Source organism: Cryptomeria japonica, chromosome 2, assembly GCF_030272615.1.
Source record: "Cryptomeria japonica chromosome 2, Sugi_1.0, whole genome shotgun sequence".
In the NCBI taxonomy this organism is placed as follows: Eukaryota; Viridiplantae; Streptophyta; class Pinopsida; order Cupressales; family Cupressaceae; genus Cryptomeria; species Cryptomeria japonica.
Window position 1 is genome coordinate 178226797 of NC_081406.1, and position 18564 is coordinate 178245360.

The window sequence follows — 18564 nt, forward strand, 5'->3', positions numbered from 1 at the left end:
ATCGTCCAGTCAAGTGATACGAAAAGGCTTAAGCCAATATTGAATTAGTGACAAATAGACACTAACAAAGACAAAAAGAAGGTCTTCCAAACCAAATGTAGAACAGAGGGTGTCATGTGAGCAAACTTCTTGATGAATCATTGCTGTAAAACTTATCAAGTTTCAGGGAATGCTTTGAAGAATCACCCACTTAAGTTGAAGTTAAGAAAAGAGGCTTACGTCTTACTGATGCATTGCAATACGTCCAAGGATGCTGTGTTATGGCTATAAAAATCCCAACACCAAAACTATCAATGATGGGAGAAGTAGCTACTATGATGCAGCAAGAAAACCCATAATACAATAACCAAGTTTTATGAAGCAGGAACACTAAATTTGACAGTCAAACCTGTCTGAACCTGTATGGGCAAAAGAGTCACCTTTAGGTCAATTTGGTGGAACTTGATCTATAGGGTAAAACCTTAGCTAAGCTTGAAGGGTGTTCTCTCTTGGCCGCAGGCAGATGTGAGCTATAGCCAATAAGTGTAACTACCACTTGTTATGGGACTTTTTCCCCAAAGTGAAAGAAAATTATTTTTTCATGAAATAACCCTTTAAAATTGAAAGGAAGATACCAAGAAAAAGGATATTATGTTCTTTTAATTAAAATGAGAATTAATTAAGATAATTTACATAAACTATTTTAAAAGGGAAGGAATAATTGTATTTATTTCAATAATTATTAAAAATGCACCGTTGTGAAAGGTTGTGAAGGTTGAAAACCACCCTTTAAGGCTCATATAAAGCATTTCTGTGAAACTTGGAAAAAGGCGTAGTGATCACTCAAGGAAGAACATTTTTTGGTGGGCTATGGGCATTGGAGAAGGGGGCACACAGAGTGTGTCCAGCTCGGGGTACAAAGTACACTCGGGATTATCTTGGCTAGGGCTATGATGCATAAGCATGGTGTGAGCAAGCACATGCTATGCTTTTACACAAGTTCTCTAGAGCATGTCATAGCTATGAGGATGAAGAGCATTGAAATCTTCGAAGGTTGAGTAGCATTTCCAAGTCTTGTGATTCAAATAATTGTTTTGCTTATTATTAATCTAAGATATTTAAAATTATAAATAAATGAGACAGAGTTGATAATTCTCAGAAGATGTTATTCATTTCCTTTTGTAATATTAATATTCTTGGATGTAGCTATATATATTAATGATGGGGATCTTAACATGCTTGAGTCTTAGATTAGTTAATATTGATAAATAAGCATTTTTGTGTATTTATATCTAAATTATAGATATGCTTTAAAATATTTAAGCTCAGATGATAATAATAAATCCATTGACATACAAAATTAACTCTGACATATTAAATCTATATAATTTTATACTCGAGAAAAGTAGCATTACACCACTAAAACAAATCTAGGAGGGGTTGGCTAAGCTTCCTTCTAGCCACGATTCTAGTTGCAGATTGTAAACTACGAAGGAGTGGAACCAAAAGGTACTTTGGTGGGACAAGAACTCTCAATTAGCAATCATAAGTCATAAGTATTGAATCCAAAAGAATGTGATTACTTGCAAGTAAACATGGACTAGCATCCAAGGTATGTCAAGACTTCAAACCAGCATTTTCTTTTTCTTATGTTTCACTGGGTTTCTCAGTTAAAAAACCACAAGATTTTGTCAACATGGGAAAACAACATGGGTTATGCTCTATTGATTAATCATTAATCCAAGTCCTTCTCCCTTTTTCAAAAAATAAACTCTTCTTTTTGTTTATAAGTACTCGACCTTTTCATTTTTGCATCGTTTTTTTATGTTTTCAATTTGTTGTGTTTTTAGTATTTTAAACCTAAGCAATTGAATTCCATTTACACCTTCAAATTGCCATGTCAATGTTGTGTAAATGGAATGCTACTATGCCTCCAACTCAATTAAATTGTCTCTAAGGCCTTCATCTAGTTTCATCCTCTCTACGTATATTGTAAGGCCCGTCATGACCTTCTCCCTAAACTTAATTGCTCAAAACTTCAAAGAAAAAAAATTTGGAGTTTACGTATCCCCGTGGCATTTATTCGTTCATGGAGTTGTTTCCTCCATCAACAATCAATGATGCACCAAATGATTTCATATTTTATCTTGTTCCCACTATAATAATACAATATGGCCTCATTTTTGCCTTACCCATGGCCTCATTGAGATAAATCATTGGCTTTTTACCCCATCAAGCAAACGCAAATCTTGACCAAGGTTTTGTCACCTAGAATTTTAAAAACTGAAAAACAATAACATTTCAGAAAACAAAAAAAACAGAAAATAGAAAATTCCTTCTAGAATTTAAGTTTGTTAAACTTACCTAAGAATCTCCTCTACACTCTTGGTGAGCCCCTCACCAAAAAAAACTGTCAAAACCTTCTTCACTTTCAACCTTTTCGATTATGAAGCATCCAACCCCACATTGCTCACAAGCATCTACTTGAGAGAAGTTAATACCCCTAGAATGCTTTGCAAAGTGGCAAAAGTTGTGGTAACTTGTGCCACACTCAATTCCCCAAACTCCTTTCCTTTTATGTGCTCTCCAATCAAACTAATCACCCAAGACAGGTTGTAGATAAATTTCGCAATGTTTTTCTCATTCTCAAACACACTTTTGATCCATCCAATATTCCCAATGTCCTTGAGTACTAAACCAAAGCAATGGGCAGTGGTGAGGATGCCTCTCTTATATAACACTTCTTGCAACTACGTTGTCCATGAAAATTTGGACAACATTTTCCACACCAATCATCTAGATACACTCGAATAAATGGCACAAAAATCTCAACATTCTTGACTTCATGAAAGACATCTGCAAACTTCAAGAACACCAATGTGACATTTGAAGCCACTAAAAAAATTACTAAGGTCATGTACTTGACATTTATCCACCCATGAAATAAAATGTTGCAGTCTTTTTTCAACTATATTTTTCTTTGATCTTCTACAATTAGTTGTGCATTTCTTATGGCTTCCTCTATCAATGGGCCATTGAAATGCAATAAATTTGGTCCCTTAAACCCTAGTAAAACAACAATTAACAAATTTGCCAATGCATCCCATTATGTATTTGCCACATTAAATGGTATATCATTGCAGTGCAAAAAATTTCCAGCCATCATCCTCATCTCATGGTACTTTTGGTTCTATGTAGTACCTTAAACTAAAGGTTGTACACTTAAAACATTGCAAAGAATAAAGAAATTAGGTGGGGAATTTAGATGATTAAACTCTCCTCGATGTGAGTCTGATTAAACTCTCCTCGATGTGAGTCAAGGAATGCCAAATCCATGGACCAAGAAGAGGTTCAACCTCATATCCAAATAGCCACAAATGTCAAAAAGGCTTGGAATCATCTCAAGGTAGTATATGAATGAATCCAAGAATCAAAATCAAATCCTCCATTTCCAATGTCATATATTACAAATGCAAACTGGTCAAAAATTGGAGAAATTTTTAAAAACAAATTGCAAAAATCAAGACATCGCTAGGAAAAACAATATTAGATGACTCTCTTGTACCCATTTTCCTCAAAGCATTGCCCCCTACCTTTCATGTGTGTATCATTTGTCTCAATGTTGTTGACAAAAAGCCATCATTTAAGAAGTTGGTTAATTTGCTTCAACAAGAAGAAGCATTTGGTAATGAGGTCTTAGATTCTAAAGATAATCAAACCCTCGCATGTCAACAAAAGAGAAAGAAACCTGAACATTAGAGTGGTTCATTAGGTTCATCAAAAGTCAAACAAGACGATACATTTGCATAGAAGAAGAAGATTTGGTCATCCCAGTTTGAAGTATCTCTAGCATTGAGTAAACGAGACATGGTGCAAGGACTTCCCCCCATGAAGAAAACATTTTTTTTTCATTCCCACTATCTTGTTAGGAACTTAGGATACAACATTGGGCTTCTCTTCTTGCTACAAAAACACAAGCCTTTGGTCCTCTAGATTTGGTGCACACTGATATGTATGGACCAATGACACTCAATCATAATCATACCCAATATTTTCTACTTTTTGTGGCTGATTATTCCAAAATAATGTGGTTCAATTGCTTGTCTCACAAAGATCAAACCTTTAAAAACTCAAAGAACTTTGAACCCTTGCAAAAAGGTCACTTGGTTACTCCCTCAAGACCATCAACTTAAATCGAGGGAAGAAATTCACTAGTAAGGAGTTGTCAAAACTGCTTTCAACAAAATGGAATCAAAGGACAATTGTCCACAACATATATGCCTCAACAAAATGGTCTTTCAAAGCAATGTAAGTATAGCATTATAGGAATGGTATGATGCATGTTAAAGGATGCAAATCTAGTTCTTGCATTTTGGGCTTAAGTTACTTATACAACTATATATTTGTTGAATAGGGAACCCACCAAAGAGCTCGAAAATATCACACCTAAAGAAGTCCTCCCTTTCAAATTTGAGATTGTTTGGGTGTAAGACTTTCATGCACATTCTCAAACTGCAAAGAAAAAACTTGATTAAAGTCCTTAAAATTCATTTTACATGGATATAATTCATATTGAAGGGATATTGGCTTCTAGATCCAACGTCAAAGAAGTTGTATGTCAATAGGGATATAGTTTTTGATGAGGAAAAAGGATGTAACATATCTTACTCACCATCATCTGTCATCCACCAAACACCCAAAATTTATGAGATCACTAATAAACTTGAATACACTCGCCACGCAGCAAAATTATGTAAAGAAATGTGAGAAAAGGCTCTGATTTGAATGAATTATTTTCCACTTCTATAGCTACCTCAATTATCATCATCTATGCACAAAAGACTTAAATGGTATATACCACCATGAAGGATGCAAAGGCAAATGTAGTTGTAGATATGTCCAACTCCAAGTCAAAGACTTATAGCAAGTCTCCCGAGGAAGTGACTTATGTGCATAGTCATTTACAGTTCCCAACCAAAAACAATAAAGCAAGACCTTGAATCAAAACATTGGAAAGATATCATAGATGTAGACTATTAGGCATTAATGAGGAACAACACTTGGGAACTTGTTGATCTTCCCCCAAGGACAAAAAACATTAGTTGCAAATGGGTCTTTGATATTAAATACAAAGAAAACAATAGCATTGACAAGTACAAAGTTGAATTCAAGGCTAAGGGTTATGTACGAAAAGAAGGCATTGACTATGAAGAAACCTTTGCATCTAGTGCAATGATCAAAACAATCACAATGGTTTTAGCAATGGCAAGATAGTTTAGTTGGCAAGTTCATCAAATGGATGTCAAGAGTGCTTTTCACAATAGACATCTCAAAGAAAAAGCCTATATGACTCAACCTAAAGAAGAATATTGCACTCGGGCAGAAAAAGAAAGTGTACAGACTTGTGAAATCCCTCTATGTAACAATCTCTCAAAGCCTAGTACATCAAGATTGATGAGCTCTTGTACAACATGGATTCACCAAGAATCCCTATGATCCCAATCTCCACCTTAAAGAGCAAGGAGGGAGATTGTAAATTTGATTGTATGTGTTGACAATCTAGGCATCACTAGGAGTTTTCTGCAAACAATTGCAGCAACAAAGAATGATCTCAAATTATTGTTTGAGATGGTATATCTCAAGATCCTACATTATTGTTTTGTACTTGAGGCGTGGCAAAAGAAGAGTCAAAATTTTGTATCTCAAATGAAATATACCAAGACATTGCTCAAGGAATACAGGATAGAAGATTGTAATCCCATGTTGACACCAATGGACACAAGATTGCCACTTTCCAAACATGATTCATCACCTCAAGCGAAGGTACTCTTTAATGCCAATTGATTGGGAGTCTCATTTACCTAACCTACATTTGACCAAATAATATCTATTCTATCAATTACCTTTCACAGTTTATGCAAGAACTTGAGGTTTCACACTGGAAAACAACAAAGCAAGTCTCAAGATGCATATGTGGTATGGTAAAGTATAGCAAGGAATGCAAACAGAATAAACAATTTTCTTTGCAAAAATACACAGATGTAGACTGTCCAAAATCTTTGGATGACAAGAAACTGCTTTAGGCTTTGTTTTCTTTTTGGGAACTAGTCCAATATCATGGGGGAGTAAAAAGCCAACCACTATTGCTCGCTCTTTTGTAGAAGCAGAATATTGTGTTGTTGGTGGAGCTATATGTGAAGCAATGTGGTTAAATTGCATCTTAACAAGCATGGGTTTACCTAAGCCACATCCTACAATTCTAGTATAGAGTAATCCAGAAGTTTTGAAGCTTGTTCAAATTGAGGTTTACTGCCACTACATTTGCTGAGTTTTACTCTTGAGTTTTACTCTTGAGAAAACTATATAATAAGGGGGCAATTATAAGAATAAATATTATATCATTGTATATATATATATATAATATTCACACATTATTATTAACATAAAGCGGTTGGCTGGGTGGTTGGTCAGTTTCCACTTCTAAACTGACATTCTCATTGTATATTGCCTACTGCCTTCAACAACAAATCGCTCATTGCTTCTCCCAAGTTTATCACGTACTATAGATTCTAGACATTGAAAAACAGTCAACATCATAATTGTAGGGCTTTCATTCTTTTGAATTTGAAATCTGGAAAAAGAAAGGAAAAAAGAATAGAAAACAAAACAATTACCTGTCCAAATAAAATCCAATCTAAAAAAATCCTTCAATTCATACTCATAATGTCCCTTTTTTGGGATATTCTTTAAAACAATAATATTTACTCAAAACATGATAATAATTTATCAAAGATTATGAATTTATGATAATATTCAGGTCAATAAATCATAACACAATACCCAAAGCTTTTGATTAAGGGTCAAGCAGGTTTTGAAGGGACCCGAAGGGCTTATTCTGCTCCTCATGGAACATTTTAAAAATGCTAAAGGGAAGAAGAAGATCCCTCTTGATATGGATAATTTGAAGTCGGATACGGAAGATAGTGAGAAAAACCCTTTTTCGGAGGGAGTGGATGGCAAACAGAGGATGAGGAAGACCCTGATTACGATATTGAAAAGGAAATGAAGAAGCGAGGGGGTAACAGATCAGATAAAAAAAAGAAATGTTTCTCCCTTAGATTCGGATTTGCAGAGTAGCGATGACAGTGAGGGTTTGAAAGATAGTAAGAAAAAGAAGAAGTCTAGAAGGGCCTCCCCTGTTCGTTCCACCTCGGAGGAGAGTGATCACGATAGCCAGAGGTGTAAGGATGATTCTCTCCCTGAACCTGACAGAGACAGCAGACCTCCTTTTCGCAGGGACCTGAACCATGAGGCACCTTTGCTCAATCTGGATAAGGAAAGCCATAGTGACCTGCTTGCAGTGGCCAGAAATGCTGCAGTTGACAATTTCAGAATGCAGAAATTCTTTTTCCATGAAATTAATGAGATGAATATTGCTTTTCAAGGGATCAAAAGTAAACTTGAAAGCATACACTCAAAGTATGATTCTTGGTTGGAGAAAGAAGGCAAAAATATGGTTGCTTCCCTCCAGAAGGCTATCAGAGACATTGAACACACGAAAACAGATTATGAAGATAGAATCTCCAGGCTGGAAATCAACTATAAGAAGACCAATGATAATCTGGTTACCCTGATCAACTTCAGTTATAAGGTCATCAAGAACAGTGCTGAGAACATAAGGGTATGACAGAGAAATTTGAGAGAATGCAGGATACTCAAACCAGTTACATTGATCTTGATGGGGGTGGAAAGCAAAGTCATCAGGATGAAGGAAAAGACCCCAGTACCCATACTAGAGCTAATCTCAAGAAGATGGCCAAGCATTCCATTCAGCGTCTGAAGGATATGAAAAAGCTTTCTATGAATATTTCCCAGCTTGAAGTGGAAGCCGCTGAGGCTCTGAAAAACTTAAACTAGTTGTTCGTCTTTTTTGTCGGTTGTTGGGTTTTGTGCTCTTGTTTTTGGGTTCCTCTGTTGTCTTGTTTGAGGGTTCGCTGCCTGTGTGCTGCTTGTTTGCTGATGGTCTGCTGATGGCAGCTTCTTGAACACAATACCCAAAGTTGATCAAATCATGAATTCTCAAAAACTACATTGCAAATCTGCTGAATTAGAGAGTTTCGTCCCTACTCAACAGTGACAATACCAAGGACCCCCATCCCTAGCTTGTCAAGGGAGTGAAAGGATTGTCGTCCTTCAAACCCTTAGCCCACCTTGAAGGGTTTCCATCCTCCTTGACAAGATTTGGATCCAAACTCAGTAAGAGCATTATAGGTCCCCAACCTTACAATTCTCGTGAACCCAAAAGGAGAAATACTACCTAGAATTCAAAACTGATAAATAGAATGAATTTCTGAAATTACATACTGCCGAATGACTAGTTGTTTGAATCTAAAGGCCTGAATTGATATGCTGAATTGATTTCTAATTAATGCCCTCTACCAATGAATTATACTCCCCTTTATATCTCTAATGTGAGGGAATCGCAACTTTTCCTTTGCAAGGGACACACCCTTTCAAAACTAATCCCTGCCTCCTCAGTCGGCCCATTCATTCAATCGCTGTCCTTATTAAATTTCATCACTCAAGTTTGGCTGCGATCTGATTGGTAAGGGCTGTGATGTCTTGGTGGGGGCATGACAATACTACCAATCAGCCTACAATCAAATCAAGATGCTGAGATTGTAATCACTGAAGATGAAAATGACAAAAATTCAGGGTTCTATCATCTTTGACTGCATTTTTTCCAAGCGCAGAGTTTAGGTAGAAACTTGGCGAGTCCAAGAAATTTTCATGAGAAAACTCATGAGCTTTTTGCAAGACCATGCTCGCAAGTTATTCACAAATTACCTAGCATGACTCACCATGTTCGCAAACTATGGTCCAAATGGTGACAAACTGCAGCAAGTGTTTCATGGGTTTGAATGGACCTTTTGCATATCTACTGGCAAGGGTTTAAGGGTATGCAAAAGACTTTGGTAAAGCACTTGTATTTTCAAAAAAATCCCCAACAATTGTTTCATTTACTGTGTTTTTGAAAGAGCCCTGAATATTCATCATGGCTGTCATTTTAATTTACAAAGAAGATTGTGAAAGTAAACTGAAAAGATAAGAGAAAAAATAACCCTTACATATTTGATAAAAACAAAAAAAAATCTATTTTCAGCCATGGTGATTGTGGCTTACCTGGTAATGAATGAAAACGATCCTTGTCACTGAAAATGACTGCAAATATTCCACTTCTTTCCTCCTCCCCTTTCCTTCATTTTCTTTAGTTGCAGATGCAAAAATAAAAAATTATTATGACAAGGCAAGTTTCAGTAGGTAATACAAAAAGTTGTGGGTTAGGTCTAGGGTTAACTTAGGGTTCCATAAAGGTTGTGAGAAAGCTTGTGGAACCTCCATGCCCATTTTAAAATTTATTTTTAAATGTCACTGGTTTTTAACTGATTTTCTTTTCTCCAGGAGACAACCAAACATCTGTGGGGCACCAAACCTCCAAGGATAGTGTTTCTAAGACACTGTTTCAGTTTCCCCATGTTTCTAAGATGCATCCCAAGATGTCCCACTATCCTAGAGACACCTAGGGATTAGGGACAGTGTGTGTAGAGGTGGAGAGATGTAGGTGCATCCCTATGTTATAGTGGAAAATCAGCCCCTGCAAGTTCATTCTAGAGTTGTGGATAGCAAAGAACAAAGAAATGCATCTGCAAGCAAAGAGCACAAAACAGCACAAACTGTAAAAGATTATAGGAAAAAAATTTAAAAAGTGAGGTGTTGTTCATCCTCCATTTGATCTGTGGTTCGATGGCACTTATGCTGAGAGACTAAATTGTATTGGATGTGTCCTAGTCCTAGAGTATTCTTGAATTATCCTGGCCCTTCAGTGTCGATGGTTTCCATTTTGAAGGCAACTGGAATTGTTCAAACTTCACATAGTGATTTCTCAAGTTTCCTTTTGTTGAAAGTGTGTACTTGTATTCTAAATATTTCTGATTTGTCAATTGAATCTCATTGAGAAATGTTTTGAAAAATTTTGATTGCCTTTATTATTATATAAGAATTGTATAGCATATTTTAGGTAGTTGTCTAATTGATGCTCTCTTTCCTCCCCTTTTACTTGGGGAGTAGATTACCTGCTTCCTGAAGCCCTAAAAAGTAAGCTTAGGCATAAGGGCAATGATTATACATCAACAGAAAAAATGAGACTTCAAACCATTTATGATTTGTTTCATTCCATAAACACTTAATGAAGTTAACCACTACTCTCAGCTGTCGTAATGGGAAATTTCTGTTCAAATGATCAGAAGTATTATAATGACTGATATGAAGTTCATAGCTGCATCGTTTCTGTTCATCATCCAATTAATGAGATGAAGTTGAAGATACTAGGGAATTAGAAAAATATAAATTTTAATCATTTTCATCATCATATAAAATGTTCCATAACATGAGATGAAAATTTTAAAAAAGAAAAAAAAGTGCAAATGAAGAAAAACTTAATAGTTAGATACCATGATTGACGTATATTGGGTACTATAATAAACAAACTGCACATAAGATGTTAGTTCTGAAAATCTTACAGATGCAGAGAAAAAACCTTGTTATTCATGTCTTCCAAAGTGAAAAAACCAATCACTTTAGGATACTCAAAAAGCATGGTTCCAAAGTCTTTATCACTCATGCCAAGCTCCAAGAAAAAATTCACTCTACATTTGAGCTCCTCAATGTCAAAAGACAATATTTCTGGACAATGGCTTATGATGAAACCCATCCAATCCATAGCAACTCCACTATTTTCTAGAAGTTGGACATTGCAATCCAGATCTTCTATTGGACGTCTTATAATTCTCTCATTCTTTGTAAGCACCACCCCAAGATATCTCCCTTTGACATGGATTGATTTCAGCCACCGAACTCGTAGTCTTAAGCCTTCTAGATCATCAGCAGCAGCACTCACCAGCTCCCCAATACGTGGAAATGACATTTGATTATGCTTTAACCATCTGTGTACAGAGAAGGGACCAATATAAGAGTTTCCACAAGTCCACAATTAAGATCGATATTTGCAATGTGCATAAAGACAGCCATATTAAAATTTAAATTTTCTCAACCAGCTCTGTTACAAAAATTTGCATTCACTCCACCCAGAAGTCTTCTGGACTAACTTCTCTTCTAAGCCAAAAAATTTCATTCCTATTCATTGAAACAGTTCAGCAAATAAGTACTTCTTATCATGACAGATTGAATAGTGAAAATTGTATGTGGAAGAACAATATTCTTAATTTGCATGTATTCTGGCATATCTGTATTTCAATGAGGACAGTTTAAACAAAGACCATAGCAGTAAAAATTATTCTTGAGATTAAATCAGCAAATCATACAACAAAGGTATTTTTGAAAAATCTCAATTTTATTGGGCAATATTGAGTTAGTTTTTTCAGCAAAAAGAAAAGAAAGAAAAATCAAGCAACAGACAAAATTACAAAAAATAAATGTTTAGGATTAGACAGCTCTGTTACAAAAATTTGCATTCACTCCACCCAGAAGTCTTCTGGACTAACTTCTCTTCTAAGCCAAAAAATTTCTATTCATTGAAACAGTTCAGCAAATAAGTACTTCTTATCATGACAGATTGAATAGTGAAAATTGAATGTGGAAGAACAATATTCTTAATTTGCATGTATTCTGGCATATCTGTATTTCAATAAGGACAGTTTAAACAAAAGACCATAGCAGAAAAAATTATTCTTGAGATTAAATCAGCAAATCATACAACAAAGGTATTTTTGAAAAATCTCAATTTTATTGGGCAATATTGAGTTAGGTTTTTCAGCAAAAGAAAAGAAAGAAAAATCAAGCAACAGACAAAATTACATAAAAAAAAATTGGCCTACCTTGAAAATTTGGTCAAAAATGTACAGCCTGAGTTGGCCTAGTGGTGGAGAACTTATGCTCTTGAAAGAGAGGTGACAAGTTCAAATCCCACAAGGGGATAGGGTATGTACACTTTATCGGCTTCGGCCCATTACCAATTAAAAAAAAAAATTTGGTCAAAAATGATCAAACTAGTAATTAATTCAGGTGATTTTATCATGATAAATCACAAAAAGTGTGAACATTTTGTTTTGACTGATTTGTAAGTCAAACTCCTTTTTCTGCTGAACAAAATAGGCATGCTGTGAGTCGCAATTTTTTCCCATGTTTTGCTTCTTTTAAAAGATTGCATGTAAACCATAACTAGAAAAAAGTAGATTTAAAGACATTTGTAAATTTCATTGCTTGATGCGTAAAAGTGTATCAAAATGAAAAGTATTGCTGATTTTGGGTCTCACATTGATGCAATTTCAACATGAAATGTATTTTAGTAATATTATAATATTTCTATAATGGTCATTTAGTTAGTATAGGATAATTTTTTTCGTCTTTTGTTTCTGTTTTAGAAACATTGTATGTAAATCTCTATTTAAGGAGTTTTAATCTCCTTTGTAATATATCGATTTACCATTTCATGGTATCAAAGTGGGATTGAGGATAATTACTATACAACTATTGTATGGAGTTTTTGGTCAATTTTTTGATAATCATGGCTTTATTTTACCATAAAAATATCAGATTTCTATTTGGTAAAATTTTTAGCATTGTCTACCTGCAAAAACCCTAGAAGGGTTTATTTCAAAATCGCAAGTTTTAGAAGAAATATTTTCAAGGGCATTTGTCTGAGAATTGAGGGTTCATTTCAAAAGGGAATCGCACTTGCAAAACACGGACGTCAAAAGTTTTTCTTCTCAGTTCAGCTTGCACGAAGTTGTTTTCCATGACTGGTCCATGTGTTTCCTCTGTGCAACGGAACTGCATTGCCACCTCACTTTTGCAGCATCTGAATGTTTCCTCTACACAACTGCATTCTGCTCACATTTTCAAGTGTCTGCTCGCACTAGATTTCACAGCAATTTTGTGGCTTGTTTCTACACAGGACTAGTTCGTCTTTTTCTCCTCCCACGATGAGGGTCGAGCTTAGTCTGTGATGGGTCTTGCAGAAGTTTTTTCAAAATCGTGATTTTTTCGGCCACGTCTAGGGTTTTCAAATATGCATTTTTGACTGATTTTTTAATGAAATTGGGGGTACCTGGGTTTGTTGACTGATTTTTGACCCAAAATCAGGGGTTTTAATTTTTGGGCTGATCGCCTTGAGATTCGTGCCATCTGCTCGCTGAAAGTTTTGACTAGTCTTTGACAGAAAAATCAGACATTGTTTGCCAATTTTTTTATAAAAAAATTGAATTTCATTGTTGGAGTTGATTTTGACCTGAGAGGGATGGTGTATGCGTTTATAGCCAAAAGACCAATAGATCATTTCAAAACATCTGCATGGTACATTGATTTTGGAGCTTTGTGTCATTTCACACACAAAAGAGATTGATTTACGAAGTACAAGGCGTGCTCCAATTTTGTGATCTTTGGAGGAGATGAAGAGTATAGAATTGTGGGCAATGTTCAAATTACATCTGATGGGAGAAATTTCATATTTCTCAATGTCTACTATGTTCTGGGCATGGAGCTCAATCTGTTGTCTGTTAAGTCAGATCATGCGACACTGTGTGAAGTTGGATGTCATCTTTAATGCACACAAGTGCAATTGTTGATAAAGAGTCCAAGAAGACAATTGTTGTTGGCCTCGAAGATCATGGATTATTAGACTAGTTGACATCGGAGATTCTCCAGAGCATGCAATGGCTGCGAAGAGTACATCCATCAATTCTCTTTGGCATTAGCAGTATGGGCATCTCAACCTATCCTATCTCTCTCAACTGGCTCGGGAGAATCTAGAGACAGTTTACCTGAGATTCAGTCATAGTCACATGGTGTATGTGGAGCTTGCTAGGCAAGGAAGCAGCATCACACTCCTTTCTCAGACATAGATGCTTGGAGAGCATCCAAGGTCTTGCAGTTGGTTCATATGGACCAATGAATACTGGATTGGTCACTAGTGCCAAGTAATTTCTTTTGTTTGTCAATGAGTTCAGTAGGAAAGTGGGTGTTTTTCCTAAGGCAAAATCAGATGTGTTTAATGAATTCTAGAAATTTAAAGCATTAGCTGAAAAAAAGTTAGGATGTCAGATCCTGGCTTTTAGGTCAGATAATGGGAAGGGGGGGGGGGAATTTTGTTAAAAAAAATATTCACCAACTTCTATGCTAAACATGGTATTAAGCATCAGCTTACCACACCCCATACCCCTCAGCAAAACAGCAGTGTATACCACAGTGTACCTTCTGAACTGGTCTCCACACAGGCCATCAAGAAGATGACCCAAAGGAAGTGTCACGACCCGATTTAGATCATTTAGTTTTAGATTACTTTTATTTTTAGAAATTGATATTTTTGACATTATTGATGTGCGTAATAACATTATTTTGCTTTTTGATATGATTACTAATGTTAAATGATATTTAATGTTATTAATGACGTTTTAGTCATTTAAATGTAATGATGGATATAATGCGTTTTTATCGTGATCTGACGCCCTTTTGTCGACTATGAGGTGCTTGCAGGTTTTGACCGTTGAAGGCGGACATATGACCGAGGAGGGGTCTTCTAGCTTGTCGGCAGTGACTTACGAAATGGGACCCTGTGCAATTATAAATTAAATAATTAAATAAATAAATCAATTGAAGAATTAAATTAAATAAATAAAATGTAATAATTAATTTATTCGAAAATTAAATTATTAATATATAAAATCAACTTAAAGATTGTAGTTCGTAAATCATAATATCTAAAATATAAAAAAAGGATTATTAACTTGCGTGGATAAAATTTAAGATTTATAATCAATAATTATAATGTTATCAACATGCATGAGATATTATTTAAGAAAATATAATAAATAAGCATGCATGATTTTGAAATTAAAATTGAAAATTAATAATAAACGATTAAACAAAAATGTAAACAAATTCAAAGATAACACTTTGAATGCAAACGACATGCGTGGGATGATATTTTAAATTAAAAATATAATCATGCGTAAAATTAATAAAAGGCCAAAGATTTATTGATTTTTCGAAAACTAAAATTAAAGCATGAATGCATAAGTCATGCACTTGAAAATAATTACTACAATCAGTTAAGATTTTCTTTATTTATCTAAATATTAAACTCATTATCATCTAATTTTTAAATTAACTTCATGCATTGAGACAAATTTAGCCAAAGCAATTATTAATATGAGGTCGACTATTCTATTTTTCATGTCCAATTCTTCTTTAATTTTCTTCATTCTCCTGTGATTTGCTCTCGGTCTGCAAGACAGCTGAAGGGAATCAAATACTCAAATCGAACTTGGGAAAGCTGAGTGAGTGGTCGGTTTGCTTCTCTTCCTCACAGCCAGATCTATTTATAATTCAATTTATTTCTTTACTCTGTCAGGTCGAATTAATAGGTTGAGAAACTTTATGTTGCTGATTTACAAAATATAACCTTTTCTTGATATGAATGCTAATCTTTTTCTTTTAAAGTTATTTGGGGTTACCTCTGCAGATAAATCGATCTGCTATAGGGCAAATTGGAGATTGTTTAAATTCATCTTTAGGTTTTTACAATTTTGGAAAAATACCTCCCATCACCACGTTTGGCCTGCAGAGAAGCCACCTCTCCTTTCCTCACCCCATGCCTGGCTGGAGTGCCACGTAGGTTAGCAGAGGATGCAGATTTGAATCGCTGTTTACTGATTTATTTGGCAAAAAAATTCAACTTGGTCTATTTCCTACCAGCTCCCACGCCTTTCTCCTTCTCTCTCCCTTTTATTACTTTCTGCTGATTCCAATTGGAAATGGCGAGTTTGAAGGGGGCGGTGATGATTGATTTCCCCACACCTTTCTTCCTCCACACCTTCCACCCTTCTTCCTCCACGCTATCTGTCCTATTGCTTCCCTTGGGGTCTGCAGAGAATTGCACTGAGGATCAATTTGGGCTGACTGGATTTATCCCTAGCCAGTCTATTTTACCACGTCTTCCTCCAATCTCCCACGCCTTCTGTTTGGTCTGCCAGGAAATGAATTTTGGCAAGGGCAATAAATCTTAGATGACTAAATCTGTAACTAATCGCCCTCCCTCCTCTGTCACCGATTTGTAGCTGAATGGTTTGTAATTTAACTGTTTGCATATGTAAAGGATTGTCTCATGTTCTATTCACTAATTCCCCCTCATATCGACTTGCCTGGTAAGGTGAAGTGGAGGCAATAGGGTTGGATGGTTTAGCTGCAAGAAGTAAGAAATCGTTCTTTCCTCCTTTCCTTAATACTTTATTATTTATTTGCAATCCACACCTTACCTTTGTTTAAATTAACTTGAGTTTTGTTTTGGTGATTTAGGATTTGCGGGTTTTGAGTTATATTAATTTATTAGATCCCTTCGTCCTATGTTTGATCATAAGTCGATCTATCTCGGCTAATTCAATATGTTGAATCTAGATTTCAGCTTGGGTTGCAAGTTATTTTCTTTTAAATCCATTAATTTGAAGATCTTTACATATAATTTTGTAATTGAAGTATTACATAAATATGCATGTACTTAGGATTGAAGTTATAAAATGGAAATCTAAATGTGGGTCTTAAGTCGATTTTTTATATATATATAAGTATAATTGGTTTGATTAAATACTGGAATTATGGGAAAAGTTTGAAAACAATATAAAATATAATAATAATTACAATAATTATCATTAATCCGGGAGGGGTTAATTTAATTCTCCTGTTTGAGATGGATGCTTATGGAAAAAGAAGTGCTTGATTATGGGTTAACCACGGAAGGGTGTTTACACCTACCCCAATAGGGTTAAAACTCGGCCGAGTAATTTAATTATCTCCCTGCCATAACACATGTAGTTAGTTCAATGGTTTGGTTGTTAGTTCTACATGCATGCACAGGTTCCATTCCCGCCAGTTGGTTCCGGCTTGCTAGGATACTCCGTCGTGAGGGACGGGAGCTTATCATGAGCACCGAGAAGAGTAAGCTTCATTTGGTTGGGCGGATAAAATGCCTAGGTCATATGTCCGTCTTCCAGTTTGCAAGTTGGAGGTTTGCCCAAGGGCAATAGAGACAACACATTCGGAGACAGAGAATTCAAATAAACTTTATGTAATAATTATATGTTGTATATTGTATCTTATTTGTAAAATGATCAGCATGATCTCATGTAACAGCTATATAAAAGACCTGTAAGGTCCTATGATGTAATGCAACAGAAAGTCGCCATGTAATATGTAACTAACAGAAAGAAGAGAAAAACCACTAACCTACTAACCCACTAACATGCGTCTTTCTTTGCATGATTTACTTTCCGTTGGTTAGCTTTCTTTTCAAGTATGCATGCATGTTCGCATTTAATTTCAGTTAGATAACTTGATCATGATGCATTAATTATGAATTCTGCATGTTAATCAAATTTTGTGATAACTCCTGCAAAACATCACTTCTACTTTTCCTTTATGAATGCATGTGTTGATATTAAATTTCATATAATTGACATTAATTACGACTTATGGATTATGCATGTTATCCTACTGTCATGCGCACTTTACTTATGTTTTACTATGATGCATGATAAGTTTGCATGTTAGACGTGATTCAAATGAATGTTAAGTTTCACTTGCTTACTTGCATGTATGTCAACTATCCTAACTCTTGCATGTACATTTAATGGAATTAAATTTAGAATTGATTATGAATCATTTATGAAGGTTAAATTAGGGTTAGACAAGCGGGTCCTTACAGGAAGCATGGTCTGGGAGGAACCCAAAAATCAGCCACCTGAAGGTTTTTGGTTCGATAGCATATGTTTGGATTCCAGATGTCAAGCGGACCAAACTGGATTACAAGAGCTAGAAGTTGATGTTTACAAGCTACAATGACAATCATAAGGCCTATCGACTGATTGATGTGGACACTAATCATCTCACATTCAATAGAGATATTGTGTCTGATGAAGAAGGTGGGCCCTTTCAACTCTCTTCTCCCATTACAAGTCCTAAAGATCAACCTTTGAAGGCTAAGGATTTGAAAGTTAAGCTTCCATTGGCTTCACCTAAAGGGAGGGATTATGATGATTTTGCATGTCTGGAATCTCTTAGGCATGATCCTATACCTTCAAATTTCCCTCAAGATAGCCTAGATCAGCATACAAATGACTTCATTCATACAGATGACTTCATTCCAAGCAGCCCAAGTCATGATGATCGTCCTGATTTGGAAGATGCTTTTACTCTCTGGCCTAAGTGGTGGAAAAAGCTCATTGGTGATGTTCGCGATGATGAGCTTGTTGAGGGTAGATCATCTAGAGGCAGGAGTGAGAAGAGTACAATTAATTTTTCTCTTATGGCTAACATTCAAAGTGTTTATGAGTCAAAGGATTATGTAAAGGCAAAAGGAAAACCCAAAAAGGCTATCAAAGCTGAGCATCATAGTCTTTTGAAGAACAACACTTGAGTTCTGTCAGATTTTCCACCAAGGAAGAAACCCATTGCCTGCAAATGGGTCTATAAAGTGAAATATAAAACTGACAAAACTCTTGATAAATACAAAGCTCG

The 18564-nt window shown here is 35.5% G+C and overlaps 1 protein-coding gene across 2 annotated transcripts in view; it reads right to left on the reverse strand.

The window, feature by feature from the left end:
- LOC131051995 (transcription termination factor MTERF2, chloroplastic) overlaps positions 1–18564 on the reverse strand; it is a 76341-nt gene that overhangs the window by 26941 nt on the left and 30836 nt on the right. For both annotated transcript variants that reach the window (XM_057986595.2, XM_057986594.2), the window contains exon 2: positions 10577–10982. In XM_057986595.2, the coding sequence (XP_057842578.1) occupies positions 10577–10982 (406 nt within the window). The remainder of the gene's footprint in view (positions 1–10576; positions 10983–18564) is intronic.